General features: G+C 36.1%; 1 protein-coding gene across 1 annotated transcript in view; it reads left to right on the forward strand.

Annotated features, from left to right (window-relative positions):
• Positions 1-21,063, forward strand: part of SEPTIN10 (septin 10) — a 76,810-nt gene extending 55,747 nt beyond the window's left edge. The window contains exons 9-11 of the mRNA XM_043990494.1: positions 10,972-11,104; positions 17,961-18,148; positions 20,097-21,063. Coding sequence (XP_043846429.1) covers positions 10,972-11,104; positions 17,961-18,148; positions 20,097-20,112 — 337 coding nt within the window. The 3' untranslated portion in view covers positions 20,113-21,063. The remainder of the gene's footprint in view (positions 1-10,971; positions 11,105-17,960; positions 18,149-20,096) is intronic.
• Positions 21,064-24,338: the final 3,275 nt, after the last annotated feature.

Consider the following 24,338-nt stretch of genomic DNA (forward strand, 5'->3'; position numbering starts at 1 on the left):
AATCTCACAGTGGTCATGCAGAACGTTTCCATATTAGTTATGTTGTAAAAGAAAACAAAAAAACTGAAGAAAAATAAAGTTATGCTTCAAATCTGTATTTAGATACCTTCTCTGGGGATGGGTAGCATTTTTCATCATAAGTCCTTCAGAGTTGTCTTGGCTCAGTGTATTGCTGAGAATAATTAAGTCATTCACAGCTGATCATCTTACAATATTGCTGTTACTCTGTACATAGTACATTTCACTTTGCATCAGCTCATGTAAGTCTTTCCAGGTTTTTCTGAGAACATTCTGCTCTCTTTTATAGCACAGTAGTATTCTATTATAACCACATACTGCAATTTATTCAACCTTTCCCCAAGTTATAGGCATCCCCATAACTTCTAATTCTTTGCCACCAGAAAAGAGTTGCTATATTTTTGTACATATAGGTCCTTTTCCTTTTTTTTTTTTTAAATCTTTTTTGGATACAGACCTAGTAGTGGTTTTGCTAGGTCAGAGAGTCTGTATCTTTGGGCATAGTTACAAATTGCTCTACAGAATGGTTGAATCAGTTTACAATTCCACCAACAGTGCATTAATGTTTCATTTCCTCCACATGACCTCCGATATTTGTCATTTTCTTCTTCTGTCCTATTGGCCAATCTAATAGGTATGATGTAGTAGTGCAGAATTGTTTTGATTTGTATCCCTCCAATCAGTAGTGAATTAGAGCATTTTTTTTCCTATATGGCTATAAATAACTTTGATTATTTCATTTGAAAACTGTTAATATCTTTTGTTCATTTATCAATTGGGGAATGACTTGTATTTAGAGAAACTTGCTTTAATTTTTTTCACAGTTACTACTGCTATTTCCCTTTATCCTTTCCTCTCCCACCCCTCCCATTTATTTTATTTCTGTCTTCTTTTACCCTGACCCTCCTCAAGTGTTTTGTTTCTTACCACCCCTTTCCCCAATCTGCCCTCCTTTCTATCACTCTCTCCTTCTCTTATCCCCTTTTCCTCCTACTTTCCTGCAGAGTAAGAAAGATTTCTATACCCAACTGAGTTATTCCCTCTTTGAGCCAATTCTGATGATAATAAGGTTCACTCACTCCCCCCTCAGCCCGCCCCTATCTTCCCCTCCACTGTAAAAGCTTTTTCTTGCCTCTTTAATGTGAGATAATTTATGCCATTATACCTTTTCCTTTCTCCCAATGCATTCCTCTCACCCCTTTTTTTTTTTTTAATATATATCATCTCTTCATATTCAACTCATACCTTTGCCCTCTGTCTATATATATTTCTTCCTACTGTCCCAATAATGAAAGTTTTTAGGAGTTACAAGTATCATCCTTCCATGTAGGAATGTAAACAGTTTAAGCTTATTAAGTCCCTTTGATTTCCCTTTCCTGTTTACCTTGTTATGCTTCTCTTGACTCATATTTGATAAGGCGGCATTTTTGAAAAATAAGTATAAAACTAGTAATTTTTTTCATTTAGCATCATCTTGCCCAGGACATAGTAGGTGTGTATGCTTAGTCAATGTTAATTGAATATTATGAGAAATAAGAATATAAAATAGACATTTGAAGGACTAGAGGAAAAATACATTAAGATCTTTAATGTATTCTATGAGATAAAAAAGATCGGAAGAATAAAAATAACATGTAATGCAATAGCATAATGGTTAAACGCAATACGAAATTTAGAAAAAAATTTCAAAAATAGTTTGCTTGAGTGAAAAAGAGAAGAATTAAGATCATTCGAGGTTAACATTTATGATTATAAGGGATGAAGAATGTGGATGAAAAAATTAGAAAATTATTATTGCAAAAGATTAAATGGAAGTTGCCGAGTGGCACAGATATGAAAAATGAAAAGTGCAAAAGTATAAATTGTCAACTATCTAGTGAATTTGATAGGCACTATAGTAATAAGAATGCAATTCAGCAGACATTTAGTATCTACTATGTCCTTTTTTTTTTTTTCAGTTTGTCTCACCTCTTTTTTCCTGACATCATTTGAAGATAAGCTCAATCAATATGTTTTTAAAATACGTGAATATTACAGAAGCAAAGAACTGTGATTGGAAATTTGAATTTGATAATAAATTTATGTTTTAAAAGGAAAGAAATAATGGCAAGAAAATGGTATTTATAAATACTTTTAGTCTAGAAAGTGAATCTATATTTGGAAAAAATGTAAAATCATAGGATAAATTCTTTGTAAATATGTTTCTGAATAATACCCAAAATTACATGAAGTCTTTCCTTGAAGGGTTTTGATCAAATTTATTCTGTTTTAATCTGGAATTGTTTGTCTGATTTGAGAGAGTACTATGATCACCAGATGACCTCTGCAGTCTTTCAAGCCATTCAATTCCATGATTATTAAACTATTTAAAACTGAGTTCTTTTGGAGTTGGTTTGATGGCTATATGCTCTTGTGTTCCTCTCAGTTCCTGCCTTTCTCATAGAGGTGAGGGAGAGAAGGAAAGGGAAAGAAAGACAAAAAAGCACTTAAGACACTCTATGTCTAATGGAGAAGGTAAAACACATAAAGAGTTTGGGACCATGTTGAAGAGACTGCAGTAAATAGCAGTGGTGTAAATGTAAAAAGAAAGACTAAAATAATGAGCCCTTTTCTAGAGTTTGGCTTGAATGTAGAAAAGCTAATCCATCTGCCTGTGGCATAATGAGGGACATTATTAAATTATAGTACTGTTTTGTATTTTACAATTTAAAAAATTAAATAATGGTTGGGTAGCTTTCTTGTCTTTGATTTCCAACATATTTCCAATCTCTTAGTATTTTCAGATCATGTGGTATTTTTCAGAATAATAATAATATCTGACATTCACAGAGCCCTTGGAGTTTTACAAAGGAGCTTGCATTAACATGTATACAAAGGTGTATGATGTATGTGTAAATATAAATTATGGAATGGTAGGATTGTTGAGATGATAGAGAAATAAACTTGGGAGTCAGAGAGACCACTGATAACTCACCAGTCCTGTGACTCTGGACAAATAATTTAACTCTCAGCCTCAAATTCCTCATCCGTAAAAAGGAAATAATAATAATTATCAAAATAATCAAAATAAAATTTCAAAATAATCAAAAGGTTGTTGTGGAGACCAACTGAAGTAATATATGTTTGGAAGTTTTTAAAAAACATTTAAACCTAAGTAAATGTGACATTTATTATTGTGGTGGACTACAAATAAGCTCATTGGCTATGCTGTTTCCCTAGCACCTAGTAGGTACTTAATAAATGTTAACTGAATTTCATTGAATTGAACCTTACAGATGAAGCACATTCATTTATTTTTTGGGTTGTTTTTTTTTAGTGAGGCAATTGGGGTTAAGTGACTTGCCCAGGGTCACACAGCTAGTAAGTATTAAGTGTCTCAGGCTGGATTTGAACTCAGGTACTCCTGACTCCAGGGCTGGCGCTCTATCCACTGTACCACCTAGCTGCCCCAGCACATTCATTTATACAAGTTTTCATAGTTCATTAGTAACAGTATGAACCTACATTAATTCATTATTGAATTGTTGGGCTAGTTCAAATTTCATATCTTAATCTTCTAGCATATATCATGTACAGGTCATGAGATCTAAATAAATGGCATTAGAATGTAATTATTAAGGGGCACAGCTAGGTGGCACAGTAGATAGAGCACCGGCCCTGGATTCAGGAGGACCTGAGTTCAAATTTGGCCTCAAGACACACTTACTAGCTGTGTGACCCTGGGCAAGTCGCTTAACCCCAATTGCCTCAAAACAAAAAAGTAATTATTAAAATTAATTGAGCATAATCTTATTTATATTAAGTATAAGAAATGCCTAGGTTGCACGTGTTTAATTATTTCAGATTGAAGCCAAAGTCTCTACTAAATCCTTAAAAACAACTGCCATCCTGGATGGCTAACTAATAGTTTTGCTATTACACTCTAGTCATTATAATTTATACTTTAGAATTCTTGCCTGATGAAGTTTTGGAATCTTTAATGCTCAGGTTTGAAAAGCAGGCACTTTCTAAAGTGCTAGAGTGTTTTCCTATAGTGAGAATTGTAGTCTTTTAAAATCCTGGCATAATCATGACAATCAGCCTGTGAGATGTGGTTATTCTTTGGGGGAATCAATCACTGTAAGTAGCTAAGTTTTCCAGGGACCTAAGAGTTTTGGAGGTTTTTTTGGTGGGGCAATGAGAGTTAAGTGACTTGTCCAGGGTCACACAGCTATTATGTGTCAAGTGTCTGAGGCTGGATTTGAACTCAGGTCCCCTTGAATCCAGGGCCAATGCTTTATCCACTGCGCCACCTAGCTGCCCCCAGAGTTTTTGTTTTATCAAAAAGCCTTTTAAATAAATTAATCATTTTCTTTCTTTTTTTTTTTTTTTTTGCGGGGCAATGGGGGTTAAGTGACTTGCCCAGGGTCACACAGCTAGTAAGTGTCTGAGGTCAGATTTGAACTCAGGTACTCCTGAATCCAGGGCCGGTGCTTTATCCACTGCACCACCTAGCTGCCCCCTAAATTAATCATTTTCAATAAAACAAAACAAAACAAAAGTACCAATACCCTTTTTTTTTCCTGAGAGTATATTTTAGATCTTAGAGTATCTTTCTTATTAAGCATCTGATAGCATCAATGTTAGGAACTTCTGGTGAGGAAGCTCCAGCTACTAACTCAAACCAGCAACTCTATACAACTCATAGTGTGAGAATTGTTTAGGACACAGTCACAGAGTTAGGATGTATTATAGTGTCAGGACTTGAACCTAGATCTTTCTGACTTTAAGGCCATCTCTCTATTTTGCAGTGTTGGCTCAGATTTGTCACTTCAAAGACCAGTTGTTATGCTTTGCAAGAATAAATCAATTGGCATTTAATTTAAAATATTTTATCTTTTGTTTTTATATCACCTACATTTCTGAATTTAGTGACGTATACCAGAGAATTTTTTCAGTTCAGCAAAAATAACCAGTGCATTTGATAAGTCTGACAGTATATGCAATTTGACAAGCATTTATTAGTCACCTAATGTATGTCAGGTATATGTCTCTTAATAGGTGCCAGGCACTGTACTAAGCCTCTTAGATGCTTAATAAATGTTTATGGATTGATTGATTCTGTCAGGGAAATCCACATATAGGATTTTGTTCCCATAAGGAAGAACAAAATGTATATTCTGTGTGTGTGTGTGTGTGTGTATACATATACATACATACATATACTATACACACACACACACACACAAATGTATACATACACACATACACAAGGTGGTTTCAGAGGGTCATTCATTTAGAGCTGGAAGAGACTTTAGAAACTATTGAATCCAACCCCCTAATTTTGCAAATGAGAATACTGAAGCACAGAGAGGTCGAATGACTTGTTTCCATATGTCTTAGGTCAACTGTGCCCTATCCACCACATTTCCTCTTTGGAGGAGAGGAAGATCAAAAACAGCCTCTAGATCAGGAAAGGCCTCATGTTGGTCTTCATGTTGATATATCAGCTGAGTTTAAGATGCTTAACCTAGTAAACTAGGTGTTCTTCTAAGAAGTGGACTTGAGTAGGAAGTGCATTCCAAGTGTAGTGGGCAGCCTATAAAAGGTAGAGATGGGAAATAAAATATCTTGTGGGAGAGATAGCAAGCATGCTAGTTTGTCTGTGTCACAGACTGTAAAAAGGTGGTTATGTATAATAAGTGGAAAGGTAGGCTTGAGCTAGATTATAAAGCTATTTAAACAGTTTCCCTGCTGTTAATGCCTCAAATGTTATTCTGAATTTTTGTGCCTCTTTTTAGAGAGAAAAAAATTAGCATAAAATGATCAATGCATTGAAAAAGTCTGAAAATATGCAAAGACATCCTGCCTCCGTGAAGGAGTGGGTTGGGCATGTCCTCTCATCTTTTCATTTGAATCTTGCTTGATCTTTATAATTTTATTACATTTACTTTCTGATTTTTTGATATGTAGTTCTTCCCTTTGCATTCTTGGAGTTGCTATGTATATTTATTTCTTACTCTTCATCAGTTCATAGAGGTATTTCCATGCTTCTCTGTATTCATCACACATAATTTTTTTAAAATTTAGAATTTTCCCCAAGTTATATGTAAAAAAAAAACAACAAACTTTTTCACATTGATTTTTTTAAAATTTTGTGTTCTAAATTTTCTTCCTCCTCAACTCTCCCTAAGAAATCAAGCAATTCAATATGTCATACATGTGCAGTCATGCAAAACATCTTCACATTAGGTTGTAAAAGAATAGACAATAACTTTAGGAAGAGGAACTAAAATAAAATTATACTTCAATCTTTTTCTTTTAATCCCTTTAGGAGTATAGACCTAGTAGCTGTATTTGTTGGGTCAAAGGACAAACACAGTTCAATAGTTTTTTGGCCATAACTCCAAATTGCTTTCCAGAATGAAGTGGACTAGTTTACTGCTCTACCAATAGTGCATTTGTGTGCCTATTTTCCCATAGCCTCTCCCTTATTTGTCATTTTCCACTTCTGACATGTTAGCCAATTTGATGGATGTGAGCACACATCATTCCTTATAGGACAGTACTATTCTATTACATTTATATACCATAATTTGTTTAGCCGTTTCCTAAATGATGGGCGTCTACTAACTGTTCTTTAAAAATTTGAATTCTCCCTGTGGGTCCATTAGGACCAGGTGGTTTTTTGGTTTTTTTTGTTTTTTGGTAAATTCTTTATAGATAGATCTAGTTCCTTTTCTGGGATTGGGTTAAGTGGTCTTCTTTTAGTTTGGTGTTTTAAATTATTGAAGGTGTTCCATTATTTTGTCAAATAATCTTTCCCTACCTTTTTTCTTCTTGTTAGTCAAGTAGATTCCCCCTTTTTCCCCCTACCCATTTCAAATTGTCCTGTTTATTAATTTTCTGAATTTTATTTTTTCAATCCCCTGTCCAAAAAGGATTTCTCTCACTCTCTTCATTTATTCCTCACTTGTTGATTCATCACCCCTGTGATTATCTAATCTTTCTCTTTTCTCTGTATTCCTCATGCAGTTACAACTTCCAAGGTATCTATTCTCTCACCTCTTGAGTGGTTTCTTCCACTGCCTTATAGAGCTTGTTCCCTTGCCATTTTGCCAATTATTGTAGGTGTCAGAGATGCCACTACCTTATGGTAGGTACCTCCCCCACCACATCCCTGATTGCTCAGCCCATAACTTACTCACTGTTACCTTTTCTCTCCATTTGCCTTATAATCTCCTCCCTGGGTCCATGTCCTCCCACTTCCCCAGGTGCCAGCTGCCCCCAGAAACTCCAACTCCCTCCATCTGGAGGTAGACTTCTCAAGCACCAAATCTCCCAGGCTACACCCAGTGTGAAGTCCCTGTCTTCCTTCACAGAACATCCCTTTCCTATCTCCTTCTGTACATTTAATAGGGAATTTCTTACTGGTCATTTTGTTGTCACTCTTGACATTGCTGTTGTTGGCTACTACATACATCGATTGACTCCTTCTGCCTTTTTGTTATTTGGGACATTTGAAAAACAAAATCTTGTCAGTTCCAATTTTCTATCTAAGAATATTTCAAATGCCTCTTTACTATTGAACATTCATCTTTTTTCCACATATAGTTAAGCTCAGATTTGCAAGGTAGGTCACCCTGAGCTTTGCTACTCTTTTCATTCCTCCCTGCATTTTTCTGGTGGGTGCAGAATAGTCAGGTGTTATTTAAATTTTCTTTCCTTTTTATTTGAAAGTCTCCTGATCACATATAGAACTTGTTTCTAAATCAAATCATGAAGTTTTAACCACTGTCTTGGAGCTTGGAGCTTTGGACTTTTTTTTTTTTCCTGGAGGTGACTTGTGAATTCTTTCAATTGGTATTTCATTTTCTACATTCAGAAATTTGGAGCAATTCTATTACTTCCCACATTGTGGTGTTAAGGTTTTTTGTCTTTTCCTGTTCTTCTGAAAGACCATGATCATTATGTTGTCTTGAGATAAATGTTTTGCTTCCTTAGTGAGCATATTTTCCTTTAATGTTTTTTCCTTCATTTTTATATATATATATATATATATATATATATATGTGTGTGTGTGTGTGTGTGTGTGTGTGTGTGTGTGTGTAATTATTTATTTTTTTTTCAGGACAATGAAGGTTAAGTGACTTGCCCAGGGTCACACAGCTAGTAAGTGTCAAGTGTCTGAGGCCAGATTTGAACTCAGGTCTTCCTGAATCCAGGGCTGGTGCTTTATCCACTGTGCCACGTAGCTGCCCTTCTCTCTATATCTTATGTTCTCTTCTATTTCTTTGGTGAGACTTGCCATCAGAGATTCCAGTTTTTCTATTCTGCTCTCATAATTCTCATTTCTCCTTTGAATACTCAGGAACAGCAGTTGTTCTGTGTTCTCATATTCCACAAGATCCTCTGTATCATCAAGTATTGGATCATTTTTCTTTGTTTTCTAATATTTATTCATAGATGCCTGAACTTGTTTACTGGACCTGAAGGCCATATTTTCTTCTCTTGTTATACAATTGTCCCAGTTAATTTACCTATTAAATGTTTTTGAGTTTGCTTTTTCCAGGGATCTTTGGTCATTTTTTTTCCCCACTGATAATCCCCCTATTCACTTTCTGACTTTGTCCCTTGAGATGGTGGTTTCTTTGGGGGTTGGATCTCAGAGTTTCAGCCTCCTCCCATACTGGACACTGTTTACCAGCCCAGGTTTCTGCCTCAAGAGACCTTTGGGTGATCAGAACTGGCTCCAGTGAGATGTTGTGCTCTCTCACTCAGACTTGGTGGAGAGTTACAAATTGAGCCTGCCCCCCCCCCCCCATTTCCTTGTTCCATTCCCTTTGTTCTTTAATTCTCTAGCCTGGCAATTCAGATAGCTGCCTTGCTGGTGCAATAGGGTTATCTGCCCCATCACTAGCAGTGCTGGGGTTATGAGGTTGCAGCTACTGGCTGTTGTGTTCTGGTAAAGTTCTGCAGCCTAGAGTCAGGGTTTCCACAGCACTCAAAGGAGGGAGGGACCAAAACTTGGGGTTGGTTTTGTCGTAAGCTTGTGCTGAGTTCCTTGAGCTTGCTCTTGCAGCCTTGATAGATGATACTAGGAGGTAGGGGAGGGGTGCTGGGTGAGCTCCGGGTCATTGAGCGTTAGTTCATGGGATTTTTTTTTTAAACATTCTTTTGGCTTCTGGATGTCTTAGACCATAGAGGCAACCGAAGTCGCTTTATTTTTGGTGCATAATTTATGTTTTGGAGTAGTTTGAGAGATGGGGGAATCAGAAAATGTCTAGTCCTCCATTTTGTTGTTCCCATTACCTGAAAATCCTCCTTTTACTATCTTACAATGCTCATTTTGATTTTCAGCTAAAGAAGTACTATTATTTCAGCTAAAGAAGTATTATAAATATGTGATAGCATTCCATATGGATGGGCTAAGTTGGCCGGAAAAAAAAGAATGCATAAAGAGAAGAATGTACAATAAACCTGGGAAAGTTGTCTGGAACCCAAATGTAAAGGGCTTTAGGGACCATTAGAAGAGTTTGTTTTATCCTAGAAACTACTTCCAGCCACTAGAACCTCTTGAACAGGGAGGATATGTTTAGATCTGTGCTTTAGGACTATCATTTGTCAGCTGTGCAGAGGATGATTGGAGAGACTTGAAAAGGAGTGAGAGAAGTTAGTTATTGCAGTAGGGCAGATGAGAAGAGGTAAGGACCTGAATCATTTTGGTGTCTGAGTGGAGGAAAAAGGACAGATGAGAGATATGTTTCAGAAATAGAATTTACAAGATGATAGGGAGAAGAGGACATTTTGAGAAGAATGATAGTGACTTCTGTTTTGGACATATATAGTTTGAGCTCTTAGGGCAGCTCGGTGGTGTGGTGGATAGCGTGCTGGCCCTGGAATCAGGAAGGCCCAAGTTCAAATCTGGCTTCAGACATGAGTTATGTGACCGTGGACAAGTTGCTTGTGATTTGCCTCAGTTTCCTCAACTGTAAAATGAGCTGGAAAAGGAAATGGCAAACTATTTCAGTATCTTTGCCAAAAAAAACACCAAATGGATCATAGAGAGTGGGACAAGACCAAAATGACTCAATAGTAACAACAAAGTCTTTACACTTGAGGAAAAATTGTTCTCATCAGTTTTAAGATTTCATCTTCTCTTGAACTTTTCTTGACCTACTTATCATTTATGAGTATAATCTTGGGCAAGTCACTTAGCCATGATGAACCTCAGTTAATTAAGTCAGCTGTGAACCTTGTGCTCCCTGGGCATTGTCAGGAGATGCTTTATGTGAAAGTTATTTGAAAACTCCAAGTTGCTATCACAAAGTCTGATATTATTCTTATACTGTATATTCTTATGCTATATATTGTCCCTTAGCACCTGCCACAATTAAATGTATGATTATTTCATACCTAATATTTTTTAAAAATTTACTAGAAACAAAGAATTTTCTGTTGATAGAGCCATCTTGTAAGTGTTGAAAAAAGTATTTTTTCTTTGTAATTATTATACTACCTCAAATAATTCATGTTTTAAATGTAAAATACCCTAATATGCCACGTTATAGGAATAATTTAAATACAAGTTGCTATTTTGACAAGTGGAAGTCAAGAATTAACTTGAAAGAAATTATTTTATTTTTGAAATATTGACGAGAATCCAATAGCACTGAACCTCTGCAAATGAGAAAATCTGCCTCATATGGAGAATCCTTAGGCTCCTTCTTACTCTAAGAATTTCAGTAGAATTGTGCCTCAGGGAATTTCAAATTGTGTTAAATGAATGGGTTATGTGAATCCTGCTGTTAATTAGCAAGCATTCTGCTTCACCAGTTTCATACGAAGGGAAATTCTGTGTGTTGGGTTGCTCTGATGAAAGGGTGTAAAATACAGTAGATTGATTATAGAGCTTGCCTACGTGCTTGCATTTTCATTTCTACCTAAGAATGTATTTTATGACATCACTTTTAGTCTTCAGGAGGCCTATGAAATCAAAAGACATGAATTTTATGGTGAACGTCAAAGGAAAGAAGAGGAGATGAAACAGATGTTTGTGCAGCGAGTAAAGGAGAAAGAAGCAATTTTGAAAGAAGCAGAAAGAGAGGTAAGTGTTGCTGGTTTGGGGTTTTGTTGGGTTTTTATGTATCCTGTTTATTTCATTTGAAAAAGTTTATTTACTATACTTTAGGAGTCCACCTGCTGGGGGCAGCTAGGTGGCACAGAGGATAAAGCACTGGCCCTGGATTCAGGAGATCTGAGTTCAAATCCATCCTCAGACACTTGACATGTACTAGCTGTGTGGCCCTGGACAAGTCACTTAACCCTCATTGCCCCCACAAAAAAAGAAAGAAAAGGAGTCCACCTGCTATTGCTCTTGCTGGCAAGCTTATTTTAAATAAATATTTTACATTTGAAATGAGAAATTTGGCTTACAAAAATTGGGCCTTTTTAGGGGAATACTTTTTCAACAGACAGGTCCATTTGTCTAAATATGATTGTGCTAGCATGTCATTCACTGGGAACCATACATTTTTTGAAGATAATAACATTGATCAAATCTATCCAAATTTTTTTTTCTTTGTTTTTTTTTTGTTTTGTTTTTGTTTTTTTTTAGTGAGGCAATTGGGGTTAAGTGACTTGCCCAGGGTCACACAGCTAGTAAGTGTTAAGTGTCTGAGGCCGGATTTGAACTCAGGTACTCCTGACTCCAGGGCCGGTGCTCTATCCACTGCGCCATCTAGCTGCCCCCAATCTATCCAAATTTTTAAAAGTAGGTCTGGAAGTCTAGGAGAATCAATTGGAGAAAAGAAAGGAGTGGTCAGAACACTTGTTAGAAAACTGTTGGATTGGGGGCAGCTAGGTGGCACAGTGGATAAAGCATTGGCCTTGGGTTCAGAAGGACCTGAGTTCAAATCCAGCCTCAGACACTTGACACTTACTAGCTGTGTACCCTGGGTATGTCACTCATTGCCCCACCAAAAAAAAAAAAAGAAAGAAAAGAAAACTATTGGATTGAGTATGGTGGTAATAGAATAGGTAGAATCACTTGGATTTTGCCATTAGTGGGAGGAAAGGAAATTCAAAGGTAACAGTAAGTTTTTGAGTCTTGGAGAAATAGTTAGCAGAATGAGGAGCAGGTTTAGGAGGAAAGCTGAACTTGGTTTTACACATTGATCTTGGGATGCCTATGAGACATCCAAATGGAGATGTATTTATTATAGGCAAATTGGAAATAAATGTGAGTCTGGAACTCAAAAGAGAGTCAGTTTGCATTTGTAGCTATGTGAGTTATCTGCATAGACCACCAGGCCTCAAGTCAGGAAGACTTGTCTTCCTGAGTTCAAATGTGGCCTCAGACATTTAGTAACTGTGTGACCCTGGGCAAGACACTTAACCCTGTTTGCTTCAGTTTCCTATGAGCTAGAGGAGGAAATGGCAAACCTCTCGAGTATCCTTGCCAAGAAAATGCCAAACTGGGTCATGAAGAGTTGGACATGACTGAAAGTAATGGAACGACAAAAGAATTATCTGAGTAGAGGTGGTAGTTGAAGATATGGGTAATAGATCCCAAGACATAGGGTACAATGGAAAGAATTCTGGATTTTGAGTCAGAGAATTTGAGGTTCCCTTGCTGTGATTTATGATTTTACAATACAATTGTCATGTGAAAGAGAAGCTGGCCAACTCTTTGAGAAGGCCTACTTTACATGACCAGGTAGAGATGAAGGAAATGGGCCCTGTAACTATAGCCAGGTTCTCTAGAACAAGGAAGGGCCTTTTGAAAAAAATGTTATTAATGTGGGAGTCTGATCCTTTGACACTGAGTAGGTCAAAAAAACATTGCTAAGCTACTTTTATTTTTTTTTCTCCTTGTAAAAATTTCTGGACTTCATTAACAGATCTTTTTCTTATTTTTAAAAACCTCTTTTTATTCTAAACTTAACAAAAAATAAAATGAGCAGTTCCCAACACATTTTAGACAAGAGGAGAGTTTTGTATGTGAAACTGTAAATAGTTTCTGTGGAGCTTTTCTTTTTAGTATGTGATAAATTCAACATGTAACTTTCCTACTTGTCCTGCTTATTTAAGTAAGTCCTTCTGGCTTTCTCTTCCATTTTTGGAAGCACTGGGGGAAAAAAAACCACATGCACAGTCAATAAAACTAACCCCCACATCTTCTCTGTCTCAAAATGTGTATCTTACTGCAATCTTGAAGCCTTCACTTCTCTTAGGAGGTGAATATTGTGCTTCATCATCAGTCTTCTAGAATCATTGATCACAGTTTGTTTTACTGGTTCTTCCTGTTTTTCTATATGTTCATACTGCCTAATAACCAAGCTTCTCTGAAATGATCCCCTTCCTCATTTCTTATGGCACAGTAATATTTCATTATATTCATATACCCTAAGTTTAACCATTCCCCAACTGATGAATATCCTCTTAGATTATAGTTCTTTGCCACTACAAAAAGAATAGCTATAAATATATCTGTATGGATGCATCAAAGAAAATGCATACTTTAATAACTTTGGGGCATAGTTCCGACTGCCTTTCCAGAATGACTAGAACATTTCACTAAGTGTTGGAGCATAGATTTCTTCTTTTGACCCTTCATCACAGAAACTTACTACTAGGATTTTTCCCCCTCAGTTATCCATTTCCTTTCTGATTTTAACTGCCTTAGTTTTGTTTGTATAAAAATGAGATTGCCCATTTTATCTTCTGTGATTTCTCTCATTTGGTCATGAACTATTTATTCATCTATCTAGAGATCTGCAAGATAATTTCTTTTCTAATTTGATATGGAGTAATTTTTTAAATATGTCATATCTTCTTTGAGCTCATCTTGGTACAGGAGTTATTAGTCTATACCTAATTTTTGCCAGACTGCTTTCTAGTTGTGCCAACAGTTTTTGTTGAAGTGTGAGTCCTTTCCCTAGTGGCTGGAATGTTGGGATTTATGAAACACTAGACTACTAGGGTCATTTGATTCTGCATATTCTGAACCGATTATGTTCTACTGCTCAACCTATGTTGGTTTGTTGGTGTTTTTAATCAATATCAAACATCCTGATTACTGCTTTGTAGACAGTTTGAGATGTGGAATTGCTAGATCTGCTTCCTTTCTACTTTTCTCCCCATTATTTCCCTTAAGATTCTTGATCTGTTTTTCCTTTAGAAGAATTTTTTTTAACTTTATACAAAACAGTCCTTTTCACTGACACTGTATGAGTAAATTACTAGAGGTAGTATTGGCATTTTTATTACATTGCCTTAGCCTAGTCCTTTAAATCATTTCTTTCAGGAATAATAACTTAAAAGATCTATTTTATGCAAAATATATTATTGTTGAAAGAATGCTTGAGTAAGGAGAGGAGATCTGGGTTTGAATTCACTCCTGACACTATTGACTGTGTGACGAGTCACTTATTGTGAGGCATCACTTACTGTGAGGCATTTTACCTAGTTCTCGGCTTCTTGTGAGGTTCCTGTTAGGCAATAAAGCACTTTGTAAACTTTAAAAGCCACATGAAGCAACTGTTTATCATCAATATTATTAGGTGGACCAGGCTATGTAAATGTCTACCTTTTCATCACCCTGTTAGTGTTTCACATAAGTTACTGTTCAGTTGTTTTTCAGTCACGTCCGGCTTCTTGTGCTACCATTTGGGAATTTCTTGGCAAAGATAATGGGCGGTTTCCCATTTCTTTTTCCAGCTTATTTTACAGATGAAGAAACTCAGGCAAAGAAGGTTAAGTGACTTGCCCAGGGTCACACAGCTAGTAAATATCTGAAGTCAGATTTTACCTCAGGTCTTCCTTCCAGGGCCAGTGCTCTATCCACTATGCCATGTAGATGCCCATTTTTCACATAAAGTAGATGCTTAATCAATGGTAGTTGAATGAATTAATGAACCTAAATTGAGGGTCATTGTTCCTTGAGGAACCAACCTCTTTTTCACAATTTTATATAGTCCTGAAAAATGGTATACAAGTAAAGGAGCTTGCTGTTGAACAGACTTCTCTTATGATTAATTTGAGAAAATGAATAATTTTCTAGTTTGTTTAAATTGGGATTTTTGTTTATACATTTAATTCACACATTCAGATTTATCGTACAGTGACTTTGTGCAAACATAGCATTGGCAACCTGTGATGGACTAGTGGACACTATTAATTACTGTCATTAATGAATCACTGTCATGAGAGGGGAGAAATAGATAATTCCAATTCATTCGAATACTCATACTTTACTAGCACCACATTGCCTTAAGCTACCTATATTTCACCCATATAACATGCACTTAACAGTTTACCTTTCCATAGCACCTTATTGTGTTTTCCAAAAAATCATCTGGGAGTTGGCTAGTACAAATATTTTCCATATAAGAAAATTACTTTTAAACTTTTTAAAGCTCACTAGGGAAGAGTTTGGAAATATGTTTCTCTCAGAAGCAGTTTCATGTATTAGGGGAATCAAGAGCCCAGATCTAGTTCTGGCTTTTGTCATATAAATGAGTAGGAAAGTCTCTTCAGTTTTCTTCGTGATGGTTTTCTTAACTTGAACCTATGAGGGGTTTAGACTATATGGTCTCTGAGATCCTTTTCATCTCTAAAGTGCTATGATTTTTAAGTATAGGCAACACCTAGATTATAAATTGTTTCAAACTTGTAAATAGAATCGTGAAAATACTTTCCCGTGGAAACAATCACAAATGATTATTAGCTTCCAAAGCCAGCCTATAAAAACCCACACAGTGTATTTCAAATACATTGTATATCTACTGTTGTAACACTAATATTTGGAAAAGGCAGAAAAACAAATACCTTTTTTTTTTTTTTTGGTGAGGCAATTGGGGTTAAGTGACTTGCCCAGGGTCACACAGCTAGTAAGTGTCAAGTGTCTGAGGTCAGATTTGAACTCGGGTCCTCCTGAATCCAGGGCCGGTGCTCTATCCACTGCGCCACCTAGCTGCCCCGAAGATAACTTTTTAAAGAAGTTATTTTGTTTTCTTCTTGAATGGTATTTGAATATAAGTAGATATGTTCTTTCCCCCTGAAATTCCCTCCTTTTCTATTGGCTTGAGGCAAATATTGACTTCTTTACCTTCCCTCAAAAAGCTAGTTCTGCCTGAAATTAAGCCCCTGCTTTACTGCCTCCTTTCCCCACTTTTGTATGGGGTGGAGGTAGTAGAACATTTAGGTTGAATTACTCAACTAACCCTCTCGTTTACCACTACCATGGGGAAAAAGTTAAATGGGCTGGTGGGTTCAGTAGGATTGACTCAGGTTTTCTCACCCAGTTGATGTCCTAGTCAGGGAAAAAGAGAGATTTCCTAATTTTTTCAACTGTTTAATGCCTTATATAATGAAGGCTAGGAAGAATTCAGGAATCTTGGTATATGGTTAGTTGATGTACCAGGTAAGAGAGGGATGCTGATTTAACTAAAAAAAAAAAAAGTATTAATCTTTTTTTTAACCTCATCTTTATTTTTCCTTCTCCCCCTCAAATCTCTTATAATAAAGTTCTCATTTAACTCTTAATTATTTTTTGTGCTCTCAGAGAAAGGCCAAATCTGAAATTGGTGACATTTAGGTGACCTGGAGCAGAGATTTTGAATAAGAGGGATCTATGACAGTCCAGTAGCTTGGAGGGAGATAGAAAAAAGGATCATAATTTCATAGAAAGAGAACATATAATCTTTTTTTGGGGAGGCAGTTGGGGTTAAGTGACTTGCCCAGGGTCACACAGCTAGTAAGTGTTAAGTGTCTGAGGCCGGATTTGAACTCAGGTCCTCCTGAATCCAGGGCCGGTGCTCTATCTACTGTGCCACCTAGCTGCCCCTTAGAAAGGTATTTCTGATACACATTTAGTACTAACAAACTAAGCTTACTGGTATATGAGGTATCTACTACATGCCATCCTTATGGAAGAATGTAATTTATTTATTTTTTGACCAAACCAAATATTTTCAGCAGCTATTCCAACATTTTCTAATATGTCCACAATTTAATAATAGTACATATCAGTGGTTCAAAGAAATATAGCATTGGTAAACTGGATAATATAAAATTACATTTTTTATAACTTTCATGGTTGTAGAGAGAGTGAAGAGTTAATCTTAAGACGGACATATATTAAATACTAAAAAAGATAGGGGAAAGAAAAAGCCAAGCATTGTTTAGAATCACAATCAAAGAATTCCTAGAATTTTATGTTTGGAACAAACTTTAGTAGTAGCCAGGTAATTCTACCCTTATCCGTAAAGGAATATCGACTTTAAATACTTGAAGTGGTCATCTAGGATCTGCTTGAGGACCCTCTCTGGGTGAGAATCCACCTCCTCTGAAAAACAATCTTTAAAGTGGCTCTTTTAGACTCCTAAGTATACTGAACCAGATTAAAATATAATTAGGAAATTTTTTTTAATACACCATTGTTAATTTGTTAACATTCTTAATTAACATTGTTAATTAACTTTCTAAGTTAATATGAGGCCCACAGGGATCTATTTGGTTTTGAGTTTGACACCATTGGTATAGGGAAGGCGCACTGGTCTTGGAGTCAGGAAGACCTAGGTTCAGATCTGTCCTTGACACTTACTAGTTGTGTCATCACAGAGCAAATCACTTAGCCTCTTATCCTTATATGTAAATAATAATAGCACCTACCTTACAAGAGTTGTAGTGAAGAGCAAAGAAAGTAATATTTATAAAATGCTTTACAAACCTCTAATGTCAATGCTAGAAAATAATTTGAAAAGAACACAGTGCTGAATATTAGCATTTTGATTTACTTTGTAATCAAGCATTTAAAATGATGATAAGACAGTGGGGAAAGTTTGAGTTTCTTCTACTTAAATTGTGTTAAGCACTCGTGAACATTTCTGCTGAACTGATTCTTGGAGTTATGCTGCCACCACATGTATGGTAATTAGAACTACATACTTGCTTCTTAGCTGCAGGCCAAATTTGAACATCTTAAAAGACTTCATCAGGAAGAAAGAATGAAACTTGAAGAAAAGAGAAGATATTTGGAAGATGAAATAAGTGCTTTTGCTAAGAAGAAAGCTGCATCTGAGCTACTCCAAAACCAGCCTTTAAATGCATCTGGTACTAGTGTGAAGAAAGAAAAGGATCGTAAGAAGTAAGTATTCTCCAAAACCTAGACAATCAATGTAGAAAAAACAATTACACTGAAAAGGGATGTGAGCCAGAAGAAAAGAACATTTCTCCAAGTCTTACCTGTGTCTAGAGCATATCTTTGATAAATTGAGTCCTGTTACCTCTGTACAAGCTCAAACTGAAAGTGGAACTATAGGCAGTCTAAAGATATTTTTAAAAATGCAAGATCAAAAAGGCCTTTATTCTTAGAATAGTTTTTCTTGTCAGATTTTGCTGATATCAACTCAATGAAAATTTTTATTTCCTGACTTCGAATTCTGGTGCCATGATGCCAAATTTGTAAAAAGGGTGATGAGCTAACATAGAGACAGAGGGGGCTAAACCAATAAAAAGTGGGTGGCCAAGAGTAGCATTTGGATTATATTGAGGGTTATGGGTATGTGTCCAAACAAAAGATAACTTATGTTCAACATAACTTTGGCATCTTTTCTTTTGAGAGTAAAGATTCCCCTCTGCATATTATCTCTGTTCACCTTTATGGCTGTTGTTGGAATTCAAAATAATTCCTATTTATATAGCATGTAGGGAGTCTGTGTCTGTCTGTGTAGAATGTAGGAATCTGTGTCTTTGTCTAACCTAACTATCTTTTGGGTCAGTGGAAGATTGCCAAATAATTTTCTTAATTGTTATTCTGGCACTGTCCATTACAAACTCAACATTTTCAGAAATTAGAATTAAATCTTAGGGGGAAAAAATATTCCTGAAAATTTAACCTTGGTGCGCATATTATCTTTTGGAAGAGATTTTTCATACCCACCAAAAGAAAAGAAATCAGGTTTTGGGGGAGTTTTTTGGAGGTTTTTAGGTTACACCAGTCTATGGCTTTCATAGCCATGAGGAGATGACCAACATGGGGAAGGAGCAGTTTCTTTTTTAAAAATGTCAAAAGAGGAGCAGCTAGGTGGCACAGTGGATAGAGCACTGGCCCTGGATTCAGGGGGACCTGAGTTCAAATCCAGCCTCAGACACTTGACACTTACTAACTGTGTGACCCTAGGTAAGTCATTTAACCCCAGTTGCCTCACTCAAAAAAAAAAAAAGTCAAAAGGAAGAACAAGTGTTAACATAATACCAATTGTAATGAATATAATGCTAGTTTTTAGTACCTGTAATTGATTCAAGTTCTTTTTCATTACAATGTTATTTCAAATGCTTAAATATTAAGACTGACAGTAGAAAGACTGCTAGATTTGAAGTCAGGACTCAATTAAAGTTGTGACTCTGCCACTTAACTATCTTTGTGACGTTGGGCAAGTCACTTAATCTCTCTAGACCTCAGTTTACTCACCTGCAAAATGAAGGGGTTAGACTAGATGACCATCCGGTTCTGCAACACTGGGCTATTTAACAACAGCTGCTTAACAATTACTTTGTTACTGCTTTTTAGTATGTTTGTCTTACAATGATGGGGAGCTTTTTCCTTTTCACTATTTTTGGTTTCTTTGAGTAAATTTTTTTAATGTTCTCATCAATGGAATCACGAGTTGTAATCTCTCCGAGGGCTACAGAACATTGATCTTGAAACACAGCATTGTTTTCAAAGTTAAACGGAGTCAAACTCTTCATACTGTGTGTGTGTGTGTGTGTGTGTGTGTGTGTGTGAGACTAGTAAGTGTCTGAGGCTGGGTTTGAACTCAGGTCCTCCTGAATCCAAGGCCTTATCCACTGCACCACCTAGCTGCCCCCTCCTCATACTCTTGTCTGAAAATTCAAAATTACTATTTTTCCTTACCCTTATTAAAATGTAATAATTTTTGGAAAAGCATTTTCTATATCTTGATTTTTTTTCTAGCATTATTAAACAAATAGTGGGTTTTAACAGAGGTCAGGCCAAACACAGCTCTGGGCATTTGTTTTCTGTTCTCTTTTCTCATGGGCTAATCAGCATTCTTTTTTTTTTCTTCTTTCAGCTCCAGCTTCATGTAATACAGAAGTTCCAGATTTATGTATCAAAGATTATTACATAAGCAACCGTTTAGAAGTATGCTTTGATTTTCTCTTATTTAGTATTTTTGGTGGTTGTTTTTTGCGCTGTAACTTTTTACTAAGGACATGTGTTAGATGACCATAGCAACTAGCAGTTATGTAAAGATATTTTGAAATAGGCCACATATGCCATAAGTTACTGATAATATTAGTCTTTATTGCTGCTACTTTGAAATGCACTTAAGCTGTTTCTTTGCCAAGTTATTGACCCTTGCCAATGCATTGTACCAAAGATAAAACTCAATGCCATTAAAATACAGCACTCTGTCACAGTAAAAAGGCTGTATTGCATTTATATTCACGTGAATATGTACAAGATCATTCAATCATTTTGATTATTTTAACATACTAAACTCCATTTAATTTTTAGACCTTTAAAGGAATACCTGAGACTGTTTAACCACTTACTAGTTATGTGTAATTGGTAAGGACTTTTTATAGCTGCAGTATCCAATTATGTAATATGATTGTAAACTTTTCTATCTTGACTTGCCATACTTATGGATGAGTACATGAGCAAAAACACCCAAGTTTGGCAGCCTCTTTTCTAATGATTGCTGCCCTGGGCATTTTTATGATATTTACTTGTATATCATTGATTCATATCACCTGATTTTTTGGTATGTTAGGGAGAAAAAAAAGGTGGTAAGTACAGAGATAGAAGTTAATGCTTAGACAATATCACAAACACCTTACCTAAAAAATCTGTATACATCTTGAATAGTATCTCTATCCTCTCCACCTACAGTGAATGTTTGAATTCAAAGTGCCTTAGTATCATGCCTAAGAAAAATGACATGATTTCTAACCATTAGTTAACAGTAATAGTTTTTGGTTAATATTATTCTTTTTTTGTATTTGAATATCTCTTAATAAAACTGACACTTAACTCTTGACAAATAAAATGATATATTTGCAAAATGTGTCTAAATCACTTAAAACCTATCATCTTTGAGAAACCTTTGAACATAAGTCTTCCTGATTTCTTCAACCTGGTCTCAAGTGTAAGCAGCAGCCTTTACTTCACTTTAAAGATCTGTGTCTATTTCAAAGAACACCTTTAACATATGCATAGCACAAAATTGATCTCATCATAACTTGGAATCTTCTTCACAACCTGGTGAGGTGAGTAAGATAAGTATTGTCACATGCCCCGGTTTCATACGGTCACTTCATATGTATCCTAAGGCATGGTGTACTTCTCATGTTCTTAAACATGGCTTGTAGGTATGATAGAAACAAAGCAATGACTTCTTTTCACAGCTCAATACAGATCCCAGTTCTGTTAGACAGGAAGGTAAACGTCTCTTGATCACAATGACAAGCCTAAATTTTTTCATTTTATTTTATTTTTTTTTAGTGAGGCAATTGGGGTTAAGTGACTTGCTGAGGGTCACACAGCTAGTGAGTGTTAAGTGTCTGAGGCCAGATCTGAACTCAGGTACTCCTGACTCTAGGGCCGGTGCTCTAGCCACTGCGCCACCTAGCGCCCCGAGCCTAAATTTTTAGCATTTAAAAAGTCACAAGGACTATTAAAAAAGTTAAATTCCTGCATCAAATGCATTGGGAGGTGGTTATTTGAATTAGTGAAGGAACTTTGGCTAGAATAAGGCATTTACCATTTCTCCTTTCAATACATCACCAGATCCCTTCAAAACTTAACTTAGATACTTTTTTTTTTTTGGTTTTTTGCAGGGCAATGGGGGTTAAGTGACTTACTTGCCCAGGGTCACACAGCTAGTAAGTGTCAAGCGTCTGAGGCCGGATTTGAACTCAGGTACTCCTGAATCCAGGGCCGGTACTTTATCCACTGCGCCACCTAGCCACCCCCAACTTAGATACTTTTTCAGTTACAATCAAAGCATCACCTCAATTGACGTGAGTCAATTGAATGAAGTTTTTGTTTTGTTTTTAATAGGAACAATTCAGATTTAAAAACAGTTTGCATAACAACCAGAGACACTACCTACATTTACAGTTATAGGAAAAAAATGCCTCAGTGCACAGCTTCTATTTGTTCTGGCTGGTTACCAACATTTAGCAAAACCTTAAAGTCTATATCTTCAATAAGCTCTCTTTCACCTTGATGTTGTGAAACCCAGCCTATTCTCTCTAAATTATTTTCCTCCTGGCCACTATTGGTGGCCAGAGCATTCTGTTCTCTTTGTCAACTCCCTTTTTCAAAATCAGGGAAGGAATCAGTATTAGTCATTTGAGCAGATTAGTTGAATGACTGGCTACCTTGAATTGGAATGAATTTCTGATTCAAGATATTAGCTCAACTAGTATTTGCATCTTAAGTATTTTCTGCCTTTATTTGTGGAAACACCTACTATTTAAATTAGAGATATAATTTACTGGTGAGCAGCTATTGAGAAGGAAAGAAGATGACCCAAGGAGAATGGGCTGGTAAAGGTCTATTACTAAGAGGAATTGCTAAGACAGAGAAATGTGTACTCAATCACTGATTTTGCTAAGACTAGAAGTCTGCAACTCCATAATACAAATTCCAAGTTAAACGCTCTCCTTCCAGAATTCTTTGTCCCTTCCTCTCTTTCCCAGGTACAGATCACACACTCTCCTTAATTTTATCCAGCTCTTTTCCTGAGCCTCCCACATGTACATTTTTTTGGTCCATTTAATTAATGTATAAAATTGAATAATACTTTGTACCATCATTCCCCCTTCCCATGCTATTCTGGGATTTATCTCCAATCCTTCACCTTGTAGATCTCTAACAGCAAAACATTCCCCCCACTCCACCACCACTTAAACCAACATTGGTTTAGATACTGTTGAGAAAACTGCTCCATCTTTGCCCTTTTGTTCACATCCTGCTTCTATACTAGGTGCTCCATGGATGGGAGTCTTTAGGTTCTACTTCCATGATATCCGTATCTTCCATTCAGCCACTAAAATAGTTTTCTTAGAGTGCAAATTTGACCATTTCACCTCTTACTCAACAGATATCATTGGCTCCCTATTACCCATTATAACCTTGTTCTAACCTACTTCCAGCCTTATTGTACATTACTTCCCTCCTCAAACTCAACAGTTCAGCCAAAATGGCCTTCTTGCTGGTCCTCACTAATAAGACAGCACAACTAAAATAGCCAGACATGAACAGGAAATTAAGGTCTGAAACCATCCATCACATAGACCCATGTAAAGAAAGAAGAATGATTTTATACTGAGGATTTAATGCTGAGTGGAAAATCAAAGAAAAATTACTTTTGCTGATTTTTGGAGAAGATGAAAATCTATATGAAGAGAAAAACGACTTCTGTTGAAAAGCTATTATGTTTACCTACTGCAGTGATCAGTTACCTTATTTTAATGTGGTTGTATCTCTCCATACCTTTTTTTTTTGAGGCAACTGGGGTTAAGTGACTTGCCTAGGGTCACAGCTAGTAAATGAGGTCGGATTTGAACTCGGGTCCTCCTGACTCCAGGGCTGGTGCTCTATCCACTGTACCACCTAGCTGCCCCTCTCAATACCTTTTTAATTAGCTTCATACATGAAATTGACAACAATTACCAACAGAGTTATTATGTACAGATATGCCCTACTCCCCTGAAAATATGCAGTGATTTTTAAAATAATGAACTATTCAATCAAATGGTCTTTTGTATAATAAAATTATAAATAAAAATTTTAAATGTTTATTTCATTTTATCACTTAAAAATAAAATTTTTAATGTATGTTTTATAAAGTAAATAAAGTGAAAGTCAATCCTCAACTTTTGTAGGGCTAATGTTACTAGAAATTGGTGCAAAAGTAAAAAAATGTTTATGTTGATAAATTGAAATGGGGGGAGATTAAGATTCCCAAGACCACAAAAAACTAATCTTTCACTAGAGACTGCTGAAAAGAATTTTTCTGCATATAATTCTTTATAACAAAACATCACTTCTGATAATGTGCACTTTTTCTAACACAGTAACCATGAAATGACCCATAAAATGCAGTACAACAAAATAAAATAGGCAACATACAAAACATTTTTTCTCACTAGCAATTCCCTAGAATTCTGTGGCCTTTTCTGTATAATTTCAATTAAAAAAAAAAACAACCCTAAACAACATTAATTTCAGACAGTACTGTAAAGCTGTAAACCTCTACCCTGGCTATCCTCTGAAAATGAAGGGAGAGGGGGGGCTGCTA

The sequence above is a fragment of the Dromiciops gliroides genome, chromosome 3, assembly GCF_019393635.1.
Source record: "Dromiciops gliroides isolate mDroGli1 chromosome 3, mDroGli1.pri, whole genome shotgun sequence".
Classification (NCBI taxonomy): domain Eukaryota; kingdom Metazoa; phylum Chordata; class Mammalia; order Microbiotheria; family Microbiotheriidae; genus Dromiciops; species Dromiciops gliroides.